Source organism: Egretta garzetta, unplaced genomic scaffold (assembly GCF_000687185.1).
Source record: "Egretta garzetta isolate BGI_Z169 unplaced genomic scaffold, ASM68718v1 scaffold374, whole genome shotgun sequence".
NCBI classification, from domain to species: domain Eukaryota; kingdom Metazoa; phylum Chordata; class Aves; order Pelecaniformes; family Ardeidae; genus Egretta; species Egretta garzetta.
Window position 1 is genome coordinate 652,536 of NW_009259419.1, and position 17,366 is coordinate 669,901.

The 17,366-nt window shown below is 40.5% G+C and overlaps 1 protein-coding gene across 1 annotated transcript in view; it reads left to right on the forward strand.

Annotated features, from left to right (window-relative positions):
• YY1 (YY1 transcription factor) overlaps nt 1-17,366 on the forward strand; it is a 25,344-nt gene that overhangs the window by 1,543 nt on the left and 6,435 nt on the right. The window contains exons 2-3 of the mRNA XM_035892430.1: nt 14-274; nt 8,756-8,918. Coding sequence (XP_035748323.1) covers nt 14-274; nt 8,756-8,918 — 424 coding nt within the window. The remainder of the gene's footprint in view (nt 1-13; nt 275-8,755; nt 8,919-17,366) is intronic.

Consider the following 17,366-nt stretch of genomic DNA (forward strand, 5'->3'; position numbering starts at 1 on the left):
CCCGCTGCGGTAGCCGGGCGGGGTGTGGGTGGGGCCTCCCCGCCCGAAGCCAGCGGTGCCGGCGAGGGGGAAGCACTTCCTCGCCCCCGCGGGGGCTGCCCGCGCCTCTCGCCGGCTTCGGAGGGGGCGGCCACGAGCAACCGGCCCTTCAGAAGTCCCCGCGTCGGGAGCAGGGGTCTGACAGCCGAGAGGCAGAGCTCCGTCCCGGGCAGCCGCGGGGAGGGAAGGAGCGGGTTCTGGTTGACGCTCGGAGACCGTTCAGCTTCTTGGCTAGGTCTAAAGCTTTAAACGGGCAGGGAGTCCGTGTTGTGCGAGATTGGGCATGTTTTTTGAGGAGTAGGGTTTTCTGTGGGAGTGTCTCTTAAAGGGAGTAAAATCGTGTGAAGCTGTTTAGTGTCTGCAGGACTTGCAATAATCCCGACATGTGCCTGCCCTTCCCACTTTATCTGCCACGGTTTTCTGATCCTTTCCTTTAAAATATGGGGGGGAGGAGAGTCTTTTTAGTCAGCAGAAAAGGGTTACTTGTGGCAAACCGGGGGGGGGTTGTTTAATTTAATTTTTTTTTTTTTTCCAAAAAACGTATTGCTGGAAGCTAGGCTCTGTGGTCAAAGTTCTGTGCTAAAGTTACATTAAGTGTGAAAACAAGCAGTCAAGCGGTTCATGTCATTTAAATTGGTGTGTGGTCTTTGAATAGTAAGTTGGTAATCTGTCTTGCATATCATAATTTTTGTGCTCTTTTGGTTTGGTTTTTTTTTTTTTTTAAAGAGCTTAATAAGATAAGGATACTCTTTAAGCTTCTGATGTAGTCTAAAATGTTTGCTCTCTGTGATGTTTGTGAATGACCAGTAGTTGTTAAAAAGGGGAGTGTTGAAGGAAAAGTGTATTGAATGGCTGAATTCTCTTGTCTGAAAAGATGGAAAGAATGGTGATGCTGATTTTTACTCCCTTTTTAAATACGGGTGGTCACTTAGCAAGTTTGACACAGTAAATGACACTTCTGGGTTGACAGCCCAATGAGCCCAATCAAAGTTCCCTGCTTCTTGATGAACAAAGAACTTTGATTTAAGAGTTTCCCAAATACTGTTTAGTACAATAGGGTTCTGTATGCTTCTGTGTATCATTGTCTGAAATCTGAATTAAATTCACTTGCTGGATTTTTTTTTTTTTTTTTCCTTCAAATTGACCATCCAAGAAAAAAAAAATAGAACCTAATATAGACTTCTGTGGAAGCTACCTAAGATAGCTGAATGCAAGTGGATGTATGACTCATGAGCTGGCAGGATGCAGGACCTCGCTGAGATCAATTGACAATTTCTAGCATGCATTTGCACTCTGAAACTCAGAGTGCCTGACAGGATGCTTTCTTGGAGCTTCTGCATGCTGATTATTGCTTGACTGAAGTGAAGCGTGTGTATAATCAATGCACTTGATTCTCTTCCCGTGTACACAACTCTGATATCAGGGTAGCCCTATTGATTTCAGTGGTTTTGTTCTTCATGAGCGTGACCATGCAAGCTCAGTGGGAATGATAGCCACTTGTAATTTATTGGAGATTGAATTGCCTTGCTACATTCTTGTATCCATGATGCAGAATACCTACTCTGACTTGACTTCTAATGCCAAAAAAGCCCCCAAAAAGCAAATTCGCAAAATATGTAGACAAAAGAAAAGTATTAGTTTGACCTCCTGTCCCTGCATGCGTATGTGCATAGATCTACCCCCCTTGTATGCCCAGCTTCAAACAGCCCATGGTAATAACCTGCGCAGTTAAGAGTGTTGTGAAGTTTTACTGAGCGTATTGGATAGGCTTGTATGCCTCCTGCACAGCTTATTGGATGTTACAGAAGTGCTCTGAAGTGGTCAAATGCTGAGGCTCCATGAGAGGGGGAACAGTTGCCAGAAAAATTCCAAAAGAAGCAAAACTGGGGACAAAACCCAAAAACCCCAGAACAAACTACTGGCTTGTGAAAGGGTAGTTGTACTGAAGTTTCCCTGCAGAATCAGGCATACTTTATTTTCAACAAAGATAGTAGTTTTGCCTCTGTATTTTGACATAATTAAAGACTTGCTTGCACACTGATGTAATTGACTGGTTTAAATGCTTAGCAAAAAGTTTATCAGAAGACGAATAGTAAATAAGCCCATGCATCAAGATGAAACAATGAGCCCTGTATTGCTGTTCATGGGTATTTGAATCGGGAACAAGGGCACTTTGCTCACCACAGTGTGGGAAGACAATGTGAATTAATTACTTGTTACTGTTTTCTAGTGTCTTAGCTTGTACATGGCTGGTACCAGATTTAGTCAGTCATAAATCTTTGGCCATAAATGAGTATAACATGTCTGGTAGCACCTCTTGAAATGTGCAGAAATAATCTGTGAAATATATAGCAATGTGATTAAAGGGACTACTCAATCCTTGTCTTGTTACGTGGTTACTTAGAAGTTGCAGTACTGTTGTTGGCAACGGTTTAGACTTACCATAACTTCTCTTATCACCTCGGTATCTATGGCGATATCAAACTTGTGACCCATGATTATTTTAATTAAAAGTGTTTAGTTTGAAACAGGAATGCTTTGTTCTGGCTCAGATTAGCTTTCCAGATCTTCAGAATGGAATTATTTGCCTTTCTTCACATGTGAAAATAGGAACCGAACAAAGGCTTTCTATTTTCTGAAAAGGTTGAAGAAGTGTGTATGGTGGATACTTGTGTTCCTGTAGTGTGTTTCCTCTATACTGTTTAATATCTACCCTTGTTATTCTCATTGGGATATCCTGTCATAGGTTTAGAAAATCATACATAGTTAATGGTGCTCTCCAAGTGAGACACCCCAGTTTGTACTAGGAAAATCTGTTTTTATGAAGTGGAATTTATTTGTGGCTGTGCTAGATTCAACTTGAATCATCCTCTTTAGTGACTGTCTCCAGGTTGGGTACACAGTAGTGATGGGGGAGAGGAAGGAAATTATTAGAAATCACTTTGTCAGATTGTGCTTGCAGAACTGATGCTTGGGTTCAGGAGCATTGGGGAAGGTGGTGTGGAAATGCTGGCTCCACCAAATGCTGGAATTTCAAGCAGCTGGGGCTTAATTTTGAGGGGGAAAAAAATCTATTAGTGTAACTACACCTGCTTCTAGGTAATGACTCTTGACTTTGTCAAGCTTTCAAACCTGAAATAGGTGTTGGTCTAAACTATTATTGCTTGCGTAGATAGCCTGCAAGCTTAGGGCTGAAATAGCACAACCAAACTAAACATTGCTCACAGATGTTGAACTGCTCAAGTATCCTGTTCCTCAACGGGAAAGACAAAGATGCAGCAGTTATGTGTATGGTTTGGAAATGATTCTTGATAATCCAGGAAGCCTGTGCTGTGGACCCATGTTTGGAAACTCAAGGGGTTCATGCTGGGTTTCTAGAAGGTTCTTCAAAGCCTCTTTAAAAAACCCTCATATGTCTTAAAAAAGGTAGGATTTTAATTTGACTTTATCAGATTGCAGGGGTGAGAAACATAATCATCTGCTATCTGACTAGTTGTCTTATATAGTATAAATGGTAAGACTAGTCATTTAGTTCAGTTGTGGGCCTGTGTCAAGGATGGCCAAAATTCTTTGTGATGACAAATAGGTAATGAGCTTCTTACGTGAATATGTTTCAGAATGGAGGCAGAAAGTCATTGTCTGGTTCCTGTAAAATACTATGATGGTAAACTATTTCTGACTCTGATTAAGACAGCAGTATAGGCTTTTGTTGTCTATAAGCATTGAGTCTGCCCTGACACTTTCGCCAGTGAACCTTGGAGGATAAGGTAGATACTTCCCTGCAGCTGTTTTAAGATCTTTTCAGTTTTGAAAGCGACATACATGAATGTGGTTCATAACTTAAAATGTCTCAAGTTGCCTCTTAGCCCACCTTTAAACTAGAATCCTCTAACTTGCTGTTGGATCCTTCCCTGAGAGGTCCATGTCACTGGTATGCTGGTGATTCAGGAGGTCCTAGTGCTTCGTTACAGTCTCACAAATGTTGAAATCAGATGATGACTATTGATAATATGCAGTGTTTTTGTCAGTTCACATCTCAGTGGTGTGAAATAAGAGATGGGTGACACTGGGAGAGAAGAACCTGTTCTCTGTCTGTGTGCAAGGCACATCGGAGAGAAAGTAACCTAGCAGCCGATTAAGTTAAAAAAAATTACATACTGTGCAAAATGGAATTTAACATTCAGAAGTGTCTGCTAAATAACTGTATTATTTAACAAGCTAATTATGGTTCTTTGCTTCCAAACATGGCCAATGAATTAATTCGCCTGAGGAGATTGCAATGTGGTAGCAATAACCAAGCTGTTACCACAGTGCCTTGGTACTACACAGTTGCAGAACACATCCTTTATCATGTAATTGCATTTCAGCTGTTCCTAAAAACAAATGTGTTTAACCATGTGATCATAAAAAGAAAATTTAAGCTTAAATTTTGTTCATCCTTTTAGTTGGTAAGCAGAATGTCTTTTAACTGGGTACCTTGGGGAGGAAGCTGTAGGATTAGGTCTCATTGCTTTGCTACCAGGTGTACCTTCCGAGTTCCCTTTTGCACTCCTTATTTTCCACAGGGGAAAACTGATTGAATAACAATGTGTTCTCCCTGCTGTGTAATGGAGAAGGGGATGGCTCAGAGAACTGGGAATCTAGAAGTGGAGTATGATGGCTAAAATCAAGAATAACTGAGGCAGAAATACTGACAGGGCTTCTTGGGTTGAGAGTTAGGTGGGTCATCTTATAAAGCTGGGGAGTTCCAGAGGTGTCAGCTGAGCTAGCTACTGTTCTAGAAATGCATGAAATAATGGGGTTCTGAAGTGGATGGACTTTCTGTGCAACAGAAGGGCTGCAAGAGATGCAGAAAGCATGGTAATAAGAGCAAAAGGTAATCAGTAGAGTCTTGGCAAACAGATTCTACCATGTTTTGATACTGATCTGTTACATGGAACCTGCAGTTACTAGTTTTATCCCAGTAATCTGGCATCTTTCTACTTCAGTTGGTACTTGAGCTTCGTACTCTTAAAACTTCTGGTTATTTCCCCAGTAGAAATATGTTTTAAGAGGTAGTCAAAAGGTATGGCAGGCTAAAATACTGAACTTTCACTGATCTTAGTAAAAGAAGTTTGACAGACTTGCTTTGAAGTGCAAGAAGTGAATCCAGTTCAAGATGTGTATTGCCCGTATATAGGGCATGGGAGAAGTGCAGATGGAAGAACACTAAACAGGAAGATTTGTTTGGGTATGTCCTAAACAGGTACATACAACACCCCAATGTAGTTGGGTGTAGAAGGATGTTGGGGAGTATCTGTGGTGTCTCTACAAATCAGTATTTTACAGCTTTATAGGGTAGATTAATACTGGGCATAGCTATTGCAGTGCATGTTTTTGTGAAGATAAAGTGATTAACTAATGGACATACATTCAGACCTTCAATATCTTTCAGAAGGCGGGACTAAAATCATGTTCCAAGTTCCTTACAGAAAGCTGCATTAGATCTATAAGAGTAGTGCTAAATACACACTTAAGCAGAATGCCTTGTATTTGAGTCTGCTGTACTCTCAAGTGGTTTTAAGGGACAAACCAAACCAGATCAGATAGCATGTAGCAGTTAATTTCTTTTTCCTGACTGGCTCCATGGCTCTGCTGTATTTAGTTTGCAGGGGTGGAATCCAGATTAGTTTGGCACGGGCATAAACTGCATGGAGTTGATGTGCCTTATTTGTACCTTACTTCTCCAGAGCTCTCTAGAATTTCAGGGTTGTGTCTCTGGTTTGCTTTCACTTGGTTGCAGTATGTTTGATTCCTCTGATGAGAGGAAAAGGTAATTTGGATGTAATGGGCACCTGGACTTAATTGAAGGCAGAAAACATGAAGCAGTCAGCTTGCCCTGTTTGCAGTGAGAATATTGGTTAACTTGTCAGACCGAGTGAAAGTTTGCTTGGACTTTAGCCTCCAAACTTTGAGCTGCATAGTCCAGGTTGGTAGGGGATCACAAATAAACTTGTGATAAATTTATGCATAGAGGACATTGGTAGTTCTTCCAAACTTCTTCCAAAGAAGTGGGGGGGGCAGCTGTTGTGCATGTTGGTTTAGTATCATTTTCCCAATGAGTTGATAATGGCATAGGATGGTCTGTAACTAGGATGGTCCAGATACTAAAGAGCTGCTGAAGTCTGCTGCTACTTTTGAAAATGTATTTGACTTCTGGTGTGAACCAGCTCTTCTGTCTTGAAGGACGTTAGCCTGATGTAATGCTTTCAGGTAAGTGTTGTGTATGTTGTTGTTTTAGTTTGGTTTAGTTCAAATGCATTTTTAAAACTGCAGGTATGTGTTGCTGTAGAAATACAGTTTTTTAGTGTAGGGACATTTTTTAAGTTTCACACAACTGTAAATATATTAAGGGATACTTTCTCTTATTTTATACTGTGTCAAAGCAGTATGTTCATAGTTTTTCATGTTTTACTCCTGTGGAATTCATTTCTGTTGGCAGGCTTTGGGGAAGTAAGGCACTGAAGGTTGACTTCTAATCAGTTTGGTCCTCAAATAGCAAGAAAGCATTGTGGAATAGCGAGCCTTTATGCTAGGGAAGGAAAGAAGATCTTAAGGAATGTATACAAAATTTCCCTGTTGACTCATGCATCTGATCTGAGGCAGGAAATGAAAGCTTGTTTCTGTTACGAATGTCATCAAACAGTCAAACTGGAAGTTCTGGGTAGCTGTTGAAACAGCTACATTGAAGGCAGCTGATCTCATTCTAGCCTGCAGCATGGAGAAGGCATCACTTTTAGCTTTCCAGAAGTTCTGTACTCTTCTGAGCTTCATAATGTCTTTTTTGTTTGTGTAGGCATTGCTAAATATCTTTTCTCAAGCTTCTGTTTGGAAGAACAAATTGTTGCCAAATTGGAGGTTTATTGACTTGAATTTGTAACTCCTGCAGGTGCTGTAAAGCTTACCATATAATCCTTGCTTAAGGTAAATTCAGTTGCTTGCTTTGAAGCACTGGTAAAGGCTGAAAGGTAGCATGGTGAGTGAAAAACTAGACTAGAATAAAAAAAAAATTGTCCCAACAGGCAATTTTACAGTTTATTCCCAGTTTAATGCTGCAGATAGCATTTTCTTATTAACACTCCTGTCTTTGTAGCGTTGGAGTCTATTTTCCTCTTTCACCATGGAACATATACGTGAACTGCTATTTGATCTGGTGGATCAGATTAAACCCCAAACTAGCAGTAACATTTCTAGAAATAGCTCAGTGGCAAACATTAAAAGCAGGCATTACAAATTGAATAGAAATTTGTCCTTAGTATGTTTCTTTTATTTGCATATGTCTTGTCGTCTCTTTCCTAAGTTACTGAGTAATGAATAATGTTATTTCCTGTGTTTCTGTTTAGCGGGGGGGGGGAACCCAAACCCAAACCATTGCCTCATTAGTTTTCTGCCTTATGTTTTCCTTTTTTTTCCTTTTCTTTTTTTCTTTCTTTTTTTTTAAATTGGGAAAATACTATTTCTGTCCTACCACCTTGTATTTCCATCCTTAAACACTACCTGTAATATAAAACTTACTGGTTTTTTTTGTAAAGCCTTTTCTGTATAAAGTGATTTGCAGAATCTGCTCCCCGTACACAGAGTAGAACTAGTAGTATAGGGGCACGTTCATTAACATTTAGCTGAGTAGTCTCATCCATGTATATATCTGTTGTCCTACATGTATTTGAGGGTGGAAAATAGGATTGGTGCTGTGTATTTTCACTCTGGTGTGAGCACTGCAGTGAGGAACATAGGTGGATGTTTCCATTCTCTGTTGTCTTTGTGTCTCTCTGGTTTCTGTTATAAAATAACAAGAAGAGAGAGAAAACATTGTGTCTTGGCATATTTTAAGGTCTGGATGTGAGTAGATGGCAACAGCAGGTCTTCCACCTGATTTCACTGTAGTCCTTGGGCACAAATCCATAGGAGGAGCTCTAGAGCAGATAAGGTCGTAGTATCTTAACTGGCTTGCAGATCAAAGCTCTGAATGATCCCTGTCTGCTGTTTACATAATAGAGTGGGGAATTGCTTAGCCTGGCCTCTGCTGTGGAAGGAAGAAACCCCCTTGGAAGGGAGACGCACTGTTTAGTTTTTTGCTTTATTTCAGACCTCTCTGCAAGTGTTGAAAAAATTTGATTTTTATGGGCAGGTGCTGAAGCCCATTAGCAGTTATTTTTAAATCTCTTGTCCCTCTGTGACACTTCTGTTGGAGGTCAAGGAAGTCTGAAGGCTCTGAAGTAAAGATCAGTAGTCCTAACATCTTAGGGTAAGTATCTACCACTCCTCTGATAGGCTTGCTCGGTTACTGACTGCTGTGGAGAGCTGGAGTGGGTATGATGGAGGTTAGTTTTGAAGAGGCTAAGGGAATTAAATATTTAGGCACTGTTTCAAGAAAAGAGTGCACTATCTTTCAAATGCAGCCAACAGTTATAGGCTTGTTCTATGCCTTATTTGTGTTTAAGTAGATAGGCCATTTCTGCTTTTTTTTTTTCCTCACCCACTGTGTTCTTTCTGTGTTCTTCATGCCGTAACGGTATGGATGTCTTTTTGCTCTTTACAATTAGCATGGAAGTCTGGAAGTGCAGTGTATTCTTTTAAGTGTGCAGCAATAGTGAATTTGTATTAAGATGCAGCCTAATAACTTATATGCTGTTTTGATCTCTAGTATGTATTGAATTCTGTGTTTTGTGTATTTCAGATGATAAAAAAGATATCGACCATGAAACAGTGGTGGAAGAGCAGATCATTGGAGAGAATTCTCCTCCAGATTACTCAGAGTACATGACAGGGAAGAAACTTCCTCCTGGTGGAATACCTGGCATTGACCTCTCAGACCCCAAACAACTGGCTGAATTTGCTAGGTAAGTAGGAAGAAAGGATCTTTAAACTGAAATGGATTTCTTTTCACTGTTTTAATTATGAAACTGTTAGGCAAAATAAATAGTAGATTTAGTAGCCTTATTGTTCCATTTAATCATCTTCTGAAACAAGGGACTTAATTCAGAACAGAGTAGCTGATGCTGTGTTAAAATAACTGGGGTTTATATTCAGCAGTAACTTCTTCAATGGCTTCTGGTCTTTAGTTCTTGTTGGCTAAGATGGGACCTAAATACATTGATAGACTGCCTCTTTGAGATGACGGAATGTATCTTTCATGTGACTAGTCTTAGATTTCTTTAGCACCAAAGGATCAGATAAGTGAAATGCTGCATTCGGGTTGTACAAGTACAGTACAAGAAAGCTAGACTACAGTATTTAGTTTGTAAAGCCACTTACTGTTCTTTTTCACCTGCTTCTTACTTCATAAGCATTGTCTTAAACTTCTTTTTAATGGAGTCATGTGTCTTGCATTTCCAAGTCTGGCTGATAATTGCAGTTTCACAATTGGTAACTATACTGCTTGGATTTTCCTCTAGTGAATCAGAATTGTCACTCGTTTACATATCAATACCTTGACCTGAGTTACAGGGTGACTTTTACTTTCGAATAGAGGTGAAGCTCTGTTCTATTGTGGAGTACTGAAAGCGTCATGTGTCTCTTCCCCCCGCCCCCCCCCCGCCCGGGCTCGGGTCCCGAGTGCTCGGGGCAGCCGGTGGCCACCAGAGGGCAACCGTGAGGCCACCAGAGAAGTCTGCTTCGGCACCTGGAAGCTGTGACATTAGGGTTGTCTTTGCAGCGTTTGCTTGGTCCCCTTCTTTGTGTGCATGTGCTTGTAATTACCAGAGACATACTCCTCCACTCAGTACACGGGCAGTGTGAATGCTGGTGTCTCCAGATATTTGACCGCAACTGTTAGCTTCCTGCAGCTGCTGTAATCAGTTTTTCCCATGTTGAAAGCAAAATGTATGTGTGAAGCTACACTTATTTTCATTTTGTTACCAGCTGGGTATTTTTCAGAGCTCTGGGCAATCAGATGTTGTTACTTCTGGATCAGCTGGTAGAGGGAGAAGTATGCCTTTTTTTTTTTTTTTTTTTTTTTTTTTTAATCACTAGGTTTTTCAGCTAGTTGCTAGATGGCAGGGACTGTTGAGACAAGTTCTGGTCTGGCTTCTTGGTTAGGTGGATCTTGATGTCCAGTGTGTGCATCTACTCTTGTTTCACCTCTTTGATCTTGCTGCTTTTTACAAGCTTGTTCTGTTACTCTTCAATGTGTTTGTACCAGCGGATTGCCAGCACAGTCCCACAATTATTTTCAGTAAAGCCATTGAATTACGGATTTTGAAGGCTCCTAGTAAGATAGTTTTACAGGGTTTGTTCCTTGTATCCGGCTATCTGATCTGGAAATATATAAAAACACATCACCATCCACTGAAAACAGGGTTTTATCTAAAGTGGTGGGTGGTTCTAGCTATTGATACTGTCATTACTTGTTTGACTATTGATCAAAATTATTGTGTTTTTCTTGTACGACCAGCTGAAAGGTTAATACAATTTTTTGTGAAAGCAAATGTTTAAGCTATGTTCTGAGTATACATAGCATTCTAATTCTAAAATGTTAGTTACACATTTCTGCTCATCATGTGCTTAGAATGGTATTCTTAGTTATTTTAAAACATGCTGAAACCTTTGTTTCTATTAAATATTTAAGTACTGAAGAGCTATCATTTGTTAGGAAGTTTAAAGAGATTCTCCTAGGGTATTCTCCATGCAAATACTGAATATTTTTTTTCCACATTGGTTTGAATACTTGAAGTGGTTGCCAGGATTTGGGCTTCTTGAAGTGACCAGATCACTCCTTGTGCTGGTCACAAGTGGTGTTCCCCAGAGCTCAGTGTTAGGGCCAGTTCTGTTTAACATCTTTATCAACAACCTGGACAAGAGGATTGAGTGTACCTTCAGCAAGTTTGCAGATGACACTAGGCTGGGTGGAAGTGTTGATTTGCTGGAGGGTAGGAAAGCTCCACAGAGGGCCCTGGACAGGCTGGATCGATGGGCTGTGACCAATTGTATGAGGTTCAGCAAGGCCAAGTGCTGGGTCCTGCACTTGGGTCACAACAACCCCATACAAGGGCTGGGGAAGAGTGGCTGGAAAGCTGCTTGGCAGAGAGGGATCTGGGGGTACTGGATGACAGCCGACAGAATATGAGCCAGCAATTCAGAATCTTGAAATTCTCAGCAGCTTTATTCCGAAAACTTTAAGCAGCAGGTGAAGTTGAAACTGTTACTTTTAAACTTAAGTAGCTTCATGTGCTCTGACTAAAGTTTTGAGTAACAAATTTGTATTATGATGACTTGAAAAAAGAATTGTGCGTAGCCCATATATAAGGAAGCATAAACTGGCCAGTAACATCGTATGATAAGTGTATTTTGTGCAAAGTTATTTTGGGTGGCTTTCCTGGTTTTGTTAAGGTAGTTGGAAGAATCTCCCTATACATTTGTAGAAATTAGCTACTCAAAACCAGGCTAGATTCACTGTTTATAACCATGCAGCTAACTTTGACTAAGGAAAAATTGACTGAGACATTTGCATCGATTCTTAGGAGCAAAGTTATGAGGTTAAGTTTAAACAGGCAAAGCTTGATTTCTAGTGGTAACAGATACCAGGCAAGGCTCTGGAGTTCTGATCATGGTCTGGTTAGTGAGAAGTAAGGCAGGGGTGGATTTGATGCTTGAATCTTCTGTAGCTCTCCAGCCCTCAATAAAAAAAAAAAACAAAAAAAACCAAAAAAACCCCCAAACAACTAGTAATTCAGCATCTGTAATGGACAGCAGTGCTGCTCAGCAGCTGTGGCACTAGTCTCTTGTGATACAATTGTCTTTCGCTGCTTTTTTTAGTGCATTTGTCATTGAGTCATGTAGCAGGAATCCAGATCCTTTAACTGGAACTTTTACAGGTTTTCCTGGAAAGGCTTTTATACATTCTAAAACTATTGAAAATGAGACTAAACAAGCTGTGTTAGAACATTAAGGTGTGTTCAGTAATGCATAGAGGAATGACTGTAGATTATACCTGGTTGGGCAATTTATTGCCTTTTACAAATTATTTCATTCTATTGTAGGAATCATGCATTTTCTCAGTACACATTAAAAATGCAATAAAAATGAGGAAAAAAAAAAAAGAAATTGTGGATTTCTCTTAAGCAATCACATCAGAATGCGAAACATTAGTTGTGAAAGATCTGCTCAGAAAGAAATACAGCCTAATAAATTACCACATTCCCATTTGCTATCTTTGACTGGGATACTGAAAATCCCTTCAAATTAAATAAAATGTTTCATCCCAGTCTAAACTGATAGTAATTCTGTAGTTAGATGTGAAGAATTGTAACTGCTTGGTAATAAAAGCTTGGGGAAGTAGCAAACATTTCTAGTTGGTGCATATAGCAAATTCCCTCAAAGCCACTAAAAAGGATATCCCCGATTCCTCTCTCCCTCCCTCTTACCCTCCAGACATACATAACTGAACTGGCTAAAGACAGCAGAACACAGACATCGGTAAAACTAAGAAAGAAGAGGGGAAGATGCTATAGTTGGAAAATTGGCATAGTAATGGGTCCTAGTGGTAAATACTTTACTCTCCATGGCTTTATTTTCTACTCTTAGTACCTTTTCTGAAGGAGAGTCATTGTAAGGACTGACCTTCCTTTCTATCCAAGTTCCAAAATGGATAGAAAACAAAGGAGAGGAAACTGCATTAGAATTTGAAATCAGACACCCTTCTTAAAAGTGACAAAGCATTCTGGTCAGCTAGATTTACGACTTAGGCCTCTTTATAAGGTATATGCGTTTGTACTGGTTTTGTTCTTGTTACAGAGAAGCTTAAAGGGCAGTAAACTGACAATTGCTTTACCCAAAGTGTTCTGGGGGAGGGGAAATCTCTTGCTCTGTACCACACTGCAAAGGTCAATCTCTCTGTTTACACATATGATATTCTTCATAACTGGAACAAAACTAGTAATTATTTTTGCCAGAACCTTGGAGTGAAAGAGAACTTTTTATTACATTTTCCTTCCTGTGACCAAAGCATGTTAAGACACTGATTATGGGCTCTTTGGTTGTAGATAGGTTCCTAGGACACCTTGCACCACTCCCCTTTTGTCTATTTGTCCAAAAGCCAGTCTAGCCAGTTTCAGTTCTTCAGCACAAATGAGTTCTTGCAGCAGCATAGAGCCATCACACTCATGTTATTTCTGCCTCAGCAGGGCAGTACAAGGGGAATGGCGGGGTGAGAGAACAGAGCAGAAGTGGCAGTGACACTACTGATAGAGATTAATTTCCTCTTCTATTTATTTTTAGGGCTGTGGTCATCAGCAGAGGTGACTATCACTGCTGCTCATCAGAGATCTCTAAGATGTGTCAAAAGATTTGCCTGAGAGAGAGTAATATTGTTTAGGACAGATTTATGTATAGACAGAGAAGAAAGGATGTGAGAAGTTTAACAGTGGCAAAAAGGGAGCTATTGGAACAAGGGGAAGATTTTCCGTACTGTTAATTGCTTTTGACTTATGGATTTCCTTTATTCCTAGCCGTAACTCTCTGTGGCTAAATTTTAAAATGGGATCTATCTCCAAGACAGTAGGTTGTGAAAACTGACAAAGATTTGGGGTGGGGGTTGGTTCTGTCAAGATACAGTTCTTTTGGTTCAGCTGGGTAGTTGAGGGAGGTAGCTGTTACTTTCTGATATTGCACAGTGACAGAATTGCTTGCTTTATTTTGAGGAACTGAGTGATTTAATACCTGTGAGTTCACTCAAGTCTTCAAGCATGGATAAGAGTGTGCTTTTATGGCGCTCATTCTGTGAAGCTATTTGGTTGTACACCTTCCTGCTCCTTCTGGCTGTCCCCCATTCCCTCCCTTCACCCACCCAATATAAGTTAACAGATTTAGCCTTTAACGTCAGTGTCGCAGTGCCTTGATGCAAAGTACGCTTGCTAGTTTTTTGCAGTTAGCTAGTCTGCAGTTGCTGCTACTAGGCATGGCCCCTATAAACTCACTGCAAAAATAAAAATTCTGGTCTTGCCATGAATTGACTTTCTGCAAAGGCAGGCATTTTGAAAGTTCCACCCAGGTATTAATATGTGTGTGTATAGTTGTTTTAAATAGTGGTATGTGTTAGAGTTCTGTTTTTGATTAATGTTTCAGGCTAAGAAAACTTGGACGGAGCTGGTAGAGATGCTCTACTGGGTGGGAGCCAAAAGTCTAACCACCAGCAAGAGCTACCTGCAACAGTGTAATTAAGATCAACAGCCCAGGTTCTAGTCTGGTCTCCTTTTGCAGAAAGTTAATTTTAAAGTAAGACCAAAATCTTTTTCTCTAATACATTTGAATATGTAAATCTTTAAATTCTTCTTTGAGTGATTGTCCATATGGATTCCACAGCCTTGTGAGCAAGATGACTTATTTGACAAAATGACCTGCTGTAGCTGTGACCGTGGTGTACGTGCCCTCATGCATTTAATCCAAGTGTACAAAGGGCCCAGCAACTTCTTGCTGCTTCTGGCACTGAGATATAACCTGGACACTGTTTGACACCCCTTCCTGTTGGAAGTGTCTGCTTCTTTTCTGTTGAACAGCTTGGTTGCCTATGGAACACTCTGCTTATGCACAGTCTTACTGCACATTTTAAGCCTAAGTTGCCCCCTTGCCATGCTTCCAAGAGAAATGAAACTATTTAAAATCTATCCCTTTATTAGCTAAACTTTGTTGTCATTTTTTAGTCAATAGGGACTAAACATTTTTACGTTCAAGTATAATGCTGGGCTGATACTTCTCACTTCAGAAATAAAGCTTGAAACTCAAAAAGTCAGCTTATTCCAGAATAGACACTCAGAACGTTACATGCCTGCTCAGACACTGAACTGAAAAATGTAAGCTGTACGTTGAAGCTCCAGTCTGTCCCATGTCTGACCATCCAGTTCTACTGTGATTTGTCCTCAAGCTTCCTGACTACACTGACCTAGAAGCTTCCTGACTATACTGAGCAGGTTATTTCTCCTCTTGCTCAACTTCAACAGCCTGCTACAGATGACATTGTTGCAGCATTTCTTTCTCAAAGATTGATTTAATACCAGAGACAAGACACAAGAGTTATGAATAGGATTTAAAATGATGATCAGTGGGATCTTATGCCAATTGTAAAGAATGCAAGCACTGCCTGCTAAAGCTATTTACCACATCTCCTGTTAGTGATTGCTTTTCTGTCCAGTTTCTCCGTTTACAGGGGGACAGTTACGACTTCAGAACAATGGTGCTTTTACTCATTCTGATGATTTTGGGCTGAGGGTTTTTTCCTTTATTTTTTGGGGGGCTGAGGGAATGACTCAGCCAACACTTAACAAGTTGATAGAGTTAGAAGTAAAGGAGGTGGTTTTGGCACCGGCTTCGTCCCTAGGTGTGTTTGTTCTCTAATGGCATTAAACCATGGCACTATGTTCTCGTGTCCCATGTTGTCAAAGCATTCTTCTGTGTGTTCATTTTGGCTTTCTTTAGAGTTACTGTAAGAAAGCTTTTGTGTGTGTGTGTTTTCCTATAGCCTCAGCATCTGTACTGCTGTCAGTCAAGAACCTCACTGGAGAGTGTAGTCAGTCAGATAATCCCAATCGCTTGTTTGGATTTAGGTATTTAATACTGAAAGAGGCTGTGTAAACTGAACACAGCACAATCATTCTGTATTCTGTATTCCAGTTGGATTATATAAATTAAATTTAATCAATGAGGTCTTCTAAGTTGGTCTGTAATCTTGGAAAAAGAAAAATTATCAGGAAGATTAAAATAATAGAGAGGTTGGTTTACAGTAACAGATATAGTTTGCTGTGTTCAGGATGTCTCTACCCTTAAATTGATGAAACTTTTAGGGATGCTGCTGGCGATGGTGCAAGAGGAACTTTGCCAAAATACATACCTTGCACCCATCTTCTAGGAGCTGTTAGTACCTGTAAATAAGAGGATTATTGCATATGATACTCTCCAGCTTCCATATTTTTGTCACATCTGTATTTTTAACCCTGCAGGAGACAGCAGTATTCTTCAGTTAGCACTGTACTTATTCAGTGTAGTCTGGAGATGTAGAGCTAGCAGGAGTTTCCTAAACGCCCACTTAGAGAAAAGAACAAATGCAGCTTCTCCATGATCACTTGAACTGTGCTACATCTGCAGTACTGAGGGGAGCCAGACTGTTTCTGAGGGACAAATTATAGCCCACAGAGCCATAGGAGACTTCTCCATCACATACAGCTCCATTGGCAGTTGTAAGATTTTCCTGGATCTAGTCCTCAGGAAATCTCAGGGAGGTTTTTCACTGCTCTTGCAGCCTCACAAGGCCTTCCATTCCTGTCTTGTCTCGTCTGTCCATGCAAAGGAGGTGGGTGAAACAGCAGATTTAAGCCCAATGCATAGAAATGTTCCACTATCAAAGAAGACTGGACCCTGGCTGCAAAGAAACAAAAGCTTATGTGGTTTATATTTTGTATGCTTAGAAGTTGCTATTTAGCCAGTCTCAGATCAATTACTGAAAATGCATGTAAAAAAATACATGTATGTACTACTTGAAAATCTCTTCCTCCAACCTTGTTCTTCCACCTGTTTCCAGGAACTGAACTCATGGGGATTAGAACTGTCTTGGATAGCAACAGACTTCTCTCCTTCTTAATGTTAAGAAGCGATACTGATAATTCTAATGCTTCTGTTAAATACAAGCCACTCCTCTCTGTTTAATTGAGACTAGAGAGAACACCAGAAAACCTTTTGTTTAACTTACAGATATGATATGTAGCTACCTCACCATACAGAACTATCTTGTACTGTATTACCAGGAAAAATCATTCAGGAACTCTCATAAACAGACTAGCTACCCTTCTACAGCAAGGCTTTGGAATGCACAAAATCTCGTTACTTGTTGTGGAGGTTTGACCCTGGCTAGATGTCAGGGACCCACCAAAGCCACTCTATCACTCCCCTCTAACTGGGCAGAGGAGAGAAAAGTAAATCAAAAGGCTCGTGGGTCGAGATAAGGACAGGGGGAGACCATTTTATCAGTTACCATCATGGGCAAAACAGACTCGACTTGAAAAAAATTGATTTATTATCAATCAAAATCAGAGAAGGAGAGGAGAAAAACTGCTAGATCTTAAAAATCTTCTCCTCATCCCTCCCTTCTTTTCTGGGCTCAACTTCACTCCCAGTTTCTCTACCTACTCCCCCCAGTGGCGCAGGGGGACGGGAATGGGGGTTGGGGTCAGTTCATCACACGTTGTCTCTGCCGCTTCTTCATCCTAGGGAGAGGACTCTTCCCCTGCTCCAGTGTGGGGTCCCTCTCACGGGAGACAGTCCTCCACGAACTTCTCCAACGTGAGTCCTTCCCATGGGCTACA